Consider the following 12,343-nt stretch of genomic DNA (forward strand, 5'->3'; position numbering starts at 1 on the left):
TGACGTGTGTTGTTTCTTACTACCTACCGGAGATGTTAAGGTCTGTCGTGATGATTTTTTGAGGTCAAAATGGTCAACATCAGTAAAGGTACATGAAACGGCAATATATCTTGGAAATCAACGATTCCTGCCTTACTTAATAATTCCCATTTTTTAATCAAGGTGGTTGATGTCTACGCTAAACGGGAGTAGGGTAATTTGACAGTGCACGAAGCTCATATATAAAGTATATATTAAATAACATCTTGCGATTAATTTGTGACTTTCACAAGAAAGATACGCAAGGTTTGCATTAGAACTTATTTTAGAAAAATGCTATAAGAAAAAAAGCTTTTATAATAGCGATATCATCGTGGCCAAGGTCCATAGATATAGCCAGGACCCACAGAGATATGGTCTATAGACCGTGGATTAATCATGAGTGTATGATACCATATCTAAATGTTCATTTAAAGGGGAAATTCATTATAGATTAAATTAAGAAATACAGTACAATGATGAAAGTCCTGCAGCATACGTAAAGCATGAAAACCTAAAAATTAATTGTTTTAATTAATTTTGTGAGAAGAGATAAACGCCGTTTTATAAACCGTATTTTTTGCATAGCTCGAACGCGTCAGATAGTGAACAAACACAGAGTCAATTCGCCATTGACATCCCCTATAAAAAGCATTAAAAAGCTAAACATTTATTAATCATGCCGAACATTTATGATGCATGCTTAAAAACGATATAAATCAATTTGATGTGAAGAGAAAAACGCCGTTTTACAACCCGTATTTAAAAGACAACTCGAACGCGTCAGAGAGTAAACAAATATCCGAGTCAGTTCGCGCTCAGCTGCTGCCTTTTAATTCCTACAGGCTGCAAGGTCTCTTCCCCCACATGTCTCTCCCGCCCACACATTCCACCCCTTCGAAATGAAGCCGCATTGGATCTTGACTGCTTTGACGGGCCTTGCGATCGTCTTTAACGCAGAGGCGTCTGTCTCCATTGGCGTGGCGAGTATTGGCATCGTGGGGTCGGCCCTCTATGCTGGATTTGACAGGGTGCGATGTGCCTTCTACGAGTGCTGCTCCCCCAGGTCCAAGTGGACCAAATTGAACGTGACAGGTGGGCCAATTCCCCTTCCATGGCTGGTTCATATTTGATTTGCGCTGTTTAAAGATAACGTTTAGCTATTTGATACCTAATAAGGGTAGCCCGTCGAATCTTAGCCTAGGTAGCCTATCAGTGTAGCGTAACCCATCGCGTAGCTTTGCGTATGCAGGGGCCTAAGTTTAGGTAAGTAGGGTTGTTTAGTAGAATATAGGCTAAGGTATTTCTACAGAAGCAGTCCGCACGGACTGCAAGAACGTAACCGCGGATATGACATCCACTAGGGATTGGGGCGTCCAATGTATTTCGCCGTGTTTAGTACTGGCTCCTGGGGGGTTAATTACAGTCGTCCGAATAAATATTACTTAAAATTCTTTTTTAGTAGGTAAAACTGCATAGAAAAACCGCAACTGCCATAGGCTAGGCCACCGCGGATAGATACCTTAGCCCGTTGCTGAATAACCACTGGTTCCACGCAACGTTAAAACACCAAACAAACAAACAAACAATACCTTAGATCTACCAAATATAAAAAATCTATCCCTCTTTTAGGGTAGTTTGTATATAGGGTAAAACATCACAGCAGGCCAAACAGGCCACCTACAATCAACGCTTGCCACCCTCCGAAAAAGTACATTATAACGCGTCCTGACACAGGAAATGGGCATCAGTCGCGACTTGTTGTTGGTGAGAAACGGAGCTAAAGACCTCTACTCTCCTTTCGAAGTAAGTATTTTCTCCAAAGTTAGAAATTAAGGCCAAATTTTAAGATTTAAACAGAGGGTAGAAAAGGGTGGCTACGGCAGTGGAAATCTCACCAAAACGCTTTAGAAATTTTTACTTACAACTAAAAATGTTTAGAAGATTGACGCCATCTTGATGTTTATGGAGTCGCTTGTGTCAACAAACTTCCCATTTCCTGTGCTAAATCTGCACACCACTTGTACCCATAGACGCTGGGGCACTTTCATCACAACAATCGTAAACCAACCTCTTACCAGCACTTATTCAAGGGGACTACGGCATTCTTTGCGGCGTTTTGCGCTCTTCAATTGTTTATCAGTGTTGTCAATTGGTATGTGTTTACCCTCCAAACTAGGTATAAGACTTACACAAAACCGGGGAAATAAGTGAAATTAGCGTATCTATTTGTATTATATATACGTACATATTACAGCAATTTTATCATTACTGCATTACTAGGACAACTAGAATTCATCGAAACAGTTTGTAAATGCATCGGCGTATGTGTGACGCTCCACTAGATTGGCAACGATGAGTCATTTTGTTAATGAAACTTACCTGACAGATATATATATAGCTGTATTTTCTGAAGTCCGACAGAATTTAAAAATTCGCGGCACACGCAGTGGGCGGCCAGGTGGTAGTACCCATTCCCGCCGTGGGAGGCGGATATCAGGAACTATTCCCATTTTCTATTCATATTTTTTCTGTCGCCGGTCGGTAAACAACTGTTTACAGACCTCCGCCTAGGATTTTGAAAACTTCATTAGCCGCTTAAGTATCCTAATTATTCTTTCGATTATCTTGGATTTGTGGCTAGGCATACGCTATCGTAAATTTTTTCCTCATTGCATTGATGTCTGAAGCTAGTTAGCCTAGTTTCAGACTTTGTTGTCTGCATGGTAAGGTGAGGCTACCGGAACTTTCGGTAGACACTCACTTAGTAGATATGACGTTTACATGTTTTCTTTGCATAAGTTCAATGTAATTAGTGTAATGTGTGACTGATTACGGAAGAAACAGGTTTCATGTACGCATTTTAGAGCGTGTTAGAATCAGGAGTTTTCCTCCACAGTAAACAGAAGTTAGAAATAATGAACCTTCTAACCTCCTGTAGTTTTTATTTTGCCTAACCCTGTGGTATGGCTTACGGGCCTAGAAGAAGTGTCTGCTAGAGGATTACATCAAGTAATCTTAGACTAAAGTGCTCGCTCTCCAATCAGTGTTGTGAAGTGTAGTGCCCCTTTGTGTTGTGGAGGGGGCGTCAGATCGGCCCCATAATGCCTCTAGGCCTGGACCTCTGTCGGACTCCCAGGACTCAGGGAGAGGGCATGTCGAAAGCCGCAAGAGGGTTACGGGGGCTCCCCACCGATCTGGCGTCCCTTGGGCAGAACCTGTTGACGCTTCCCAGGCTGCTAAAGATCGTGCACGTGCACGAATCTTGAAGGATTGCTTCTCGTCCTCCGAGGCGTCCTCCCCGCGCAAGGGTTGGAGCTTCTCGGAAGGACTCGCGCCCTCTAAGAAGCTTTAGAGAAGAGGACGCTTCACGTCCTCTCTCTCGTTAGGAGGGAACGTCAGATCGGCCCCATAACGCCTCTAGGCCTAGACCTCTGTCGGACTCCCAGGAAACCAGGGAGAGGGCATGTCAAAAGCCGAAGGAGGGTTACGGGTTTTTCATGCTGATCTGGCTTCCTTTCGGCAGTCCTGTTGTCGCTTCCCAGGCTGCCGAAGATCGAGCACGTGCACGAATCTTGAAGGATTGCTTCTCGTCCTCCGAGGCGTCCTCCCCACACAGGGGTTGGAGTTCTCGGAAGGACTCGCGCCCCCTAAAGAAGCTTTAGAGAAGAGGACGCTTCACGTCCTCTCTCTCGTCACGAGAGGATGAAAGAGTAAAGAGACCACATTTTCCCTTTTAGAAGAATGCACTGGCTCTTTTCTAAGGGACATTTAAGGAGGCTCATTCATCTTGCCAGAAGAGTGATTTGAGCCTCCTGCGAGTGAAACGCTCATGTTTATACATCATTTTACAATTATTAAGGAGGCTCATTCATCTTGCCAGAAGAGTGATTTGAGCCTCCTGTGAGTGAACGCTCATGTATACATCATTTATACATTATTAGGAGGCTCATTCATCTTGCCAGAAGAGTGATTTGAGCCTCCTGCGAGTGAACTCTTCCATGAAGTTTAGAGCATGTTTCAACCTCGCTAGCATTCCAAAGAATTTGGTAATCAAGGACATTCTTGATTCCACCTTTTGGAGGAGCAACTCAGTATTCGTCTCCTCTCCTCATGGCGCTCCGTATACGTTATGTAACGTTCGCTTTACTTCGAAAAAGCAAGCTGATAAGTTTGACGGCCGGCAAGCTGCTTTGCACAGTCAAACAACTTATGTCTCTGGTCTGCATAAGAAGGGCAATTTAGACGTGAGGAAGCTTTTGGAGGTGCTCGACCGTCCTGTAAGTAGAGACATTCTCCAGGACGCTCGGCAAGCACCTTGCGGAAGACGAAAGCCATACGTCTTCCTTTAGTGTTCACACTCTTCAGGAGCAGCGTGTGGCTCTCCATGGAGACTCGCATGAGGACGTCCCTTAAAAATATTCAACGTCATACGCAAAACGCGGTTCGTCATAACATTGAGATGTTGGCAAGGTCGCTCGCCAGGACGCCTCTTGGCGGGCCTTGCATGCATCAAGGCGCTCAACGAGTTCCTCTCTGGAACGTCGTTCAGAAGACTTGGTGTTCTCTGCTCAGACATGCTCGTAGCTAAGCAGACGCTCACGGACGCTTTCCAAGACGCTTTTTGAGGACGCTCGGCAGGACGCTTTTGACGACGCTCAGCAGGACGCTTTCCAGGACGCTTTTGAGGACGCTTTTGCAGCAGGACGCTTTTGTGGACATTTGCCAGGACGCTTCGGTGGAAGCTCGGCAGGACGCTTTGCGAGAGAAAAGACTTGTTGAAGGCGTCTTATTTGCTGTTGAGGACATTTCTTTACAGAAATTTTTAAAAAAGGATTCGGAGTTAGCGGAAAGACATACCCGAATTTTTTCTTCAATCCCTCTTTCCTCTTCATCGATTTCTTTGAGAATCGGGAAGATTATATACTCGGATTCCTGGGTGACTTTCGGTCATGTTAAAGGGTTTTCCCCTACAGTATTAGCAAAGTGCTAATAGTTTTGTCAAGTCAGGACGTTTTCCCCATTGTCATTTAAGTGGGGGACCCCTCATAAATGGGGTAGTTCTCATTGTCATAGATTTTACCGTTTTTATCGTTTAAGCGGATAAACTCATTAACAAATTTCGGAAGAGCTCTCATTCATTTTCAGAGGCTCATCCGGGGAGTAAGAAAAAGACTTGTAGACTAGATCCAGGAAGTCTTATGTCCAATATCATAAGAACATTGAACGGTCCTTTTCGATCCTCGGTTCTCTTGATGATCTCTATTCGAATATTACTCCCTTTTCTTGGCAAAGAGTCTTGGCAAAGAGTCAAGGAGTTCTTTTTAAAAAGTCTCATTCATTAGAACGTGGACAGTCGGTTTCCCTTTCTTTCTCTCTTCCTCGTCGAGGAAAGATGTAGTAGAGAATTTGATGTTCAAATTACTACAATACTTATGTAGTTTATCTTTGCGTCATTTTGCTAACGCATGGGTCAAGTCATTTACGCATATCGTATTTACCTCTGCGGATAGAAGCCGAAAGAACTGTTGTTCTAATGTATTTATTTGACACTCCCTTCAACCTTCCAAAAGTTTTCGGAGTAAGAACAACTCTTCAGGTATTGTTACGACAACACCAACTCAGCTTCTGTATTTAGCGAATTCTCGTTTCGTTTAAATACGCCTGCTTGAGAGTTTCCTTTTGCTCGATAATATCATACCTAATTCCGTTCGTAAAGGGAGTAGCTGGCAACTCAGGCAGTTAGTATTCTGTTCACCATTGAAGCTTTCCTTCGAGGAAGACTTCTCCTTCACTCTCTTTGATAGAGATCGAAGGTGGTCGATCTCCAATCCTTATTTTGTTTGTTTTCTTGAAGGAAAGAATTTAGGATGGAGATCGTTGTTCAGAATCCTATAAATATACTACTTATAATTAACTCGGCGACATGAATTCTACTAAGCAGTTGAATTGTCCGAGGGGTAGGCGCATATCCTAGTTTTTCTACGGATTGCGACTTAGACGAGAAGTATTCTAATTGAACTGCAACTCGGGGTTGCCTGCAACCTCCAGGAGTTTGTTTCAATTTTATATACTTATGGTTTTGTCACGACAACACCATTTCAACTTTTATATTTACCGAAATTCGTTTCGCCTAAATATAATTGCTCGAGCATATCTTTTATGCTCGGTGGTTCTAGCCGAACGCATTCCTTTGTGGAATATGGATTACCTGGCAACTCAGGATGACGAGTCAGCGGGAGCTCAGGCTCTGCTACTGCGTATTGAACTGCCTGTGCCTGATAGCCGCTCAGTATCAGCTGGGCCTCCGAGATGCACGGTTGTTTATGTCTCTCTCTCTCCCCTGCTTTGATTGACTACCGAACCGTATCTCTGCCCAACAATCTTGGACTTAGGTCTCTGATTGAAGGGGATTCTCGCAATTATGAAGGACCATCTACTGCTGTGACGATAGATTCCATCGCCTTCGATATTGCGAGAATTTTCAACAGAGATATCTCTTAGACTTATTCATTTTACTGTTTACCGCACGGTAAACAGAAGTCTGTACAAGTCTCCCGCTGCATCGCACTGATAATGCGAATGATTTGCAGACATCTGAGTTTGTCTTTAAAATATCTCATATTCGTAGGTGTACAATTGTTCATTGTTCATCCCGAATTAACAGATATGTCATAAAGACATCGCCTACTCTCCGACCTGACAGCTCTACTTCCAAATGTTCAGCCCATGAGAAGCAGTCCTTCAGGCTGCTTTCCCCTGTGTTTTCATTACTGAAGAACGCCCCGCTTTCATTGATACTACGACTTCTCACCGGACAGCAATGAAATAGCGGTTAGCGTTTTCAGTCATTTGTAAGCACAGGTTCAGAATCTTGAGAATCCTTCTCTCGATTCGTCTGTGAAGACGTAGGTTGCATTCAATATCTACCTTCGTCTTCAACGGTACATAGCGATAAGATCTTCAAGAGATGGCAGTCTCTTGGCCAAGGCAAAGCAGTGCTGCCTATTTTCAGTGTTCAATCGGAGGAGGCCGTTTCTGGAGTAAGTGAAGGGAAATGACTATTCCTCCAACTCGACCTCTGTGAATTTCCTTATGGTTCTATCTTTCCGTCTGAAGTATGAGATAAGCTAGAAGTCCTAACTATTGTAGAATATGCAAATATGTTGTTGACGGCCTCTAGGCTCAGAGATTCGGTTCTGTCAAACAACAAAGGCTTCACGATCTTTGAGGTCTGTGGAGATCTTGAAATTCTCTGGATCAAAGGTTCCGGCATGGAACTTAGACGTAGTCTGAGTTTCTGATGCCCAAAAGCATTTCGAACCTATCCTTTCTGCAAACTTAATACACGTGACCAGAAAGGCTAATATTCTAACCGCGTCTAGCCACGGCAAAGAGGGAAGGGTTAGTGAGGTTTTAAGCCATCTTCAGAGGTTTTGGTTTTAAAGGACATAATGCGGTCTGTCCTCTAAGCCTTCCGTTCTTGATAAGAACGAAAACCTGTCTAACCCTTGACCCGAAGGCTTGGAGACCAAGGGTATGGCACAAATTATTGGGCAAGGGCATTAGAGTCCTGTGCCCTGTAGGGTCTCTCAAGTTTTATCTTGATAAAACTATAGAAAGTCAAGGTCACGGACAATCTGCGGTGCTCCGTAAAAAGACCAGACTGGTTCATGTCCAAGAACACCCTGGCATTATAGCCAAGGAGTTTTTTCTTTTTTAAGAGGTCTCATTCATTATGTTGGCATAAAGATTTGAGATTTTTTCTTGATATGAATGCTCAAGAATGGAGGGCGCGGCCTCGGAAGCATTTCAACAGAAACATGACACTCAGTAACATCCTGAGTGCCACGCTTTAGCGAAGCAACTCTGTGTTCGCTTCACACTCCCGACAATCTGCGGTGTTCCGTAAAAGACCAGACTGGTTCATGTCCAAGAAAACCCTGGCATTATAGCCAAGGAGTTCTTTTAAGAGGTCTCATTCATTATGTTTGCATAAAAGATTTGAGATTTTTTCTTATATGAATGCTCAAGAAGTGAGGGCGCGGCCTCGGAAGCATTTCAACAGAGCATGACACTCAGTAACATCCTGAGTGCCACGCTTTAGCGAAGCAACTCTGTGTTCGCTTCACACTCCCGACGGGATGTGAAGACGACATTTGAGATCTGTAAGTCGCTAGGACCATACATTTCCGTAGGATATATTATTGGGGGCAGGAAGCAACACGAATCCTATCCTATAGAAAAGGGATAGGTGTGCTTTTAACTTTGAAGGGTTGGTCGCTTGAGGCGCGTTCTTTTCTTTAGCCTAGAAGTTATGGAACTAACTTTGATAGGTTAGGTCAGGTGGTGGTTTTAGCTTCGGTGCCCTCAGAAGTATGGTCATATGGTCTAGTCACATTGTGGTCACGCCCCCGTTGACAGATCATCTAGAGCGCACCAGCATTACAGGTCTCTACCTCGCTGGCAACTCTAGTAACGCAGAAGCAGACTTTGGTGACAGTAATCACGAAGTCGGCTATGCTAACAGGTGAGGAACCAAGATGTATATCATCTACTTAATTTAGTTTCCCAAAAAATCCTATTCTGTCTCTTCCCACCATCCGAAGGTGGGATTCAGCTATATATATATCTGTCAGGTAAGTTTCATGAACAAAATGTTATTGTTATAATACAATTAAGTTTGTTCATACTTACCTGGCAGATATATATAATTAAAGTGCCCACCCACCTCCCCTCAGGAGACAGTGGCACTGATAAAATATGAATAGAAAATGGGAATAGTTCCTGATATCCGCCTCCCACGGCGGGAATGGGTACTACCACCTGGCCGCCCACTGCGTGTGCCGCGAATTTTTAAATTCTGTCGGACTTCAGAAAATACAGCTATATATATATCTGCCAGGTAAGTATGAACAAACTTAATTGTATTATAACAATAACATTTTTCCTCACGTCGTCTGCTCGTAAGTATACATCCGAAACATTTGTAATTTTTGGGGGTGAATTTGGTTGCAAAAAAGGGATAATAGACATGAATTAAATAAACATTTTGAAGTAAAGTTAAACTAAATATTGAGTAAAGTAAACAATTAAGGGAATAAAGCTTTGCATCTCATAATCAGTGTTGTCGTCTGCTGCTCGTAACTGTGTTTGCGGAGTGAGTGCTTAGGAACCAGGAACCACAGCGTGGTTCAAGTGCACTGTGGAGTGAATTAAGACCAAAATGTGTATAATTACAATCAAATAAGCACTGTGGAGTTTCAGTTGTGATGGCAGTAAGGATAAAAACCACCGATTACAAGGTAAGAATGAATTCAGTTCCAACCATAACCCCGGGAATAACAAGTTTCATACTTTCACTAATATAGGCAACAAAATGTTGTTTTATTGTGCTGATTACAACTGCAATCTTGAGTAAGATCAATAAACGTTACATATATACGCTAACATTGTTCAAATGAGTGCTGGGAAGGCTGGGGAAAGATGGTGGCCGTCACCGATGAGAACCTTCCATGCAAAACGTAGCCGCCATATTGGATTTCAAAACTGCCTTGAAAACATATTTTACGAAGAGCTCACATGCTTATTTTAGTTCGTATGGGGCTTTCATATATCACATTATGTTGACGAAACTTCAGTCTTTTTGTACATGGAACTTACCCAGCAGATATATACTTAGCTATAGACTCCGTCGTCCCCGTGATGAGGGTTGGCCTGCCGTGGTGTTCTACCCTATATCCTCATATTTAAATATGCGGATAAGGCGCCAAGCGCCGTTTCGCCATGTTCTTACTGACAGCACACAATAACAAGAAAATCCGCTGTCTGCGGATATTCACTTGCTCCCTCTTTCTTCAACTATTACTTAATGTTAGATCTTTTATGCTGTCATGTTGAGACTCCTTAACCTGATTAGTAGGTATAAAACCCTCACTCAGTTTTATTGCAAATTTACTGTGACCAAGATCTTCACTGTCCTTTGTTTTGTAACCAACACGGCATTCACGTGATTGGTGATGGTATTAAATTCAAACTTTACAACGGAAGAAATAAAACATCAGGAATGTTCAGTGCACACATTAAAACTTATGGAAATTATATTTTATAGCTAGGGTAAAAAACCGCATGGTACAGGGGTGGACCATGTACGATCAATGTGTACAACCCCAAAAAAAGTACATTATAACGCGTCCTGACACCGGAGTAGAGGTCTTTAGCTCCATTTCTCACCAACAACAAGTCGCGTCTGATGCCCATCTCCGATGTCAGGACGCGTTATAATGTACTTTTCATGGGGTTGTACACATTGATCGTACATGGTCCACCCCTGTACCATGCGGTTTTTTACCCTAGTCCAAAGTGTGATAGTCTTAATTTATGACTTGGGAGAAAAAACTTACTTCGAGAGGAAAGTAGAAGATCTCTAGGTGTTGCTTCTACAGACGCTGGCTCTTGACTAATGTCTGTCTTGTGTTACAGGACGTGTTAACGGCCGGCCATACGGTATTTTACCCTAAGGCTAATGGTTTAAAGTGAAATTTATTCGTAACAGGTGGTCATAACCTTTCATGGCCAGGTCAGATTAATACCCCAAGTGAAGTTAGGTGAAGGGAAGGTTTTATTAGGATGTATATATTAGGCTTTTAGGAAATACCACTTTTTAGCTTTTTAGCATATGTACACATTTGCCTTCCCTCCATCCCCACTTGTCTGTAGTGGCTCCACTTTGCATAAACGATTCTTCTAAAACTACAGTAGCATATCGTTTCTGATAGCCTAGTCTAAGGTATTTTTGGATGTGATTCCAAGATCCCATATTATTTAGAAGCTAAATATTTTTTTCATTTGGAAGAAATACCAGAAGTTAATAGGAAATACACGAACAAGAGATCATTTATTGGAAAAGAAGAAGGAAATTTAAAGATTAGTAGATAATTAGATAGAGAGGTAAGTAAATTATTAAAATACAAGAATTGTTGTAGGGTAGTAATGCATTATATCATTGCTTGAACTTTTGAGGTTCCAACTCACTTGGGCCATACCCTATCTAATTATATTTGCGGCTGCCCCATCCCTCATGAGAAACCAGGGATTTTGGGTTGGTGAAGTAATGTAAACAAAAGGAAAACCAGGATAGCCTGTACAATACCTTGACCTAATATACTAGTTTGCTAGCCCTTTCTAGACTGAGAGTTGTGATTAAAATCATATTGGGGTTCCCCCTTTCAGTTAGCTAGAAACACTAATTTCACGAGGCTAAGCTGTGAAAGCCAGTTTCTTACTTCAGGAATAAAATTATGGGTACAGCTTTCACACTTGTTATAAAAAAGTAACTGCATAGCAAACTTGGAAAGCATCTCTGGGTACCATGTAAGATGTCTGATACCCCAGCACACGTAATATTCAAGGACAAATGCAGCATTGCATTTTAACAGTGGTAATGTCACAAACTGTGCACCAATTAGTATGGATGGGGGAGCTGTGTTTTTACAGGTGAGAAGAGGAGTATTAATTGAACAGGATATGGCATGAAAAAATAATTAGAATATTAAAAATTTTCAAACGCCAACTGACTTGTAACTGTTTTACCTGTTTTTTCATAGAAGAGAGATGTCGTCACAGTGGGGAAAACCTTTTGTAGTAAATAGATGACATTTTATGATAAGCTTAGTTATAAGGCTGTTTTTTTTTTAGCTAATGCTGAAAAGGGTGGCAATATCATGAAGAGTAAGGAAATTTAATGAACAGGCAGTCCCCGGGTTACGTTGGCTTCTGGTTACGTCGTTCCTGAAATGTGATTGAGGTGAGAGATACTTGACTCATAAGAATCATGATAAGATAAAGCTAGAGTTGGGGACATAGTGTAAGAGACAGATATCACATCACCGCTTGTTTCTGTTGTCAAGGTATGGTCACAGAGAACAAATACGTATGCCCTGCTGAGAAGAGAGAGTATTCCATGCTGCTGTAAATGTGCAGTGGTTATAAAGGGCATAAATTACTTGAGATTTCATAAGTTTGACATGAATCATATGGTGGATGAGAGATGTAAAACATTAGAGGACAAAAATTGGAAGGATTAGAAGAATGATCTTTTATGTTGACTGTTTAGTTGCAAATCAAATGTAATTTTGTGAATATGGAACAGCTAGAAAAGTATGTTTATATTAAATGATAATAGGACTGATTGATCCGAGGTGCTTTAGTTAAGGCAACAGGCACACCTCATTCATTTCCTATGTTTAAACACCTGAAAAGTGTGATTAACAATGCTGAGTGTTTGCAACAGAGAGAAAATTGTTCTTTGAAGTGCTTGTTAATT

At 42.0% G+C, this 12,343-nt stretch overlaps 1 protein-coding gene across 1 annotated transcript in view; it reads left to right on the forward strand.

The window, feature by feature from the left end:
- The first annotated feature begins 780 nt into the window (after positions 1–780).
- The window catches only part of LOC135198697 (torsin-1A-like), a 46,863-nt gene continuing 35,300 nt past the window's right edge, over positions 781–12,343 (forward strand). The window contains exon 1 of the mRNA XM_064226531.1: positions 781–1,113. Within this exon, the coding sequence (XP_064082601.1) occupies positions 921–1,113 (193 nt within the window). The 5' untranslated portion in view covers positions 781–920. The remainder of the gene's footprint in view (positions 1,114–12,343) is intronic.

Source organism: Macrobrachium nipponense, chromosome 22 (assembly GCF_015104395.2).
Source record: "Macrobrachium nipponense isolate FS-2020 chromosome 22, ASM1510439v2, whole genome shotgun sequence".
In the NCBI taxonomy this organism is placed as follows: domain Eukaryota; kingdom Metazoa; phylum Arthropoda; class Malacostraca; order Decapoda; family Palaemonidae; genus Macrobrachium; species Macrobrachium nipponense.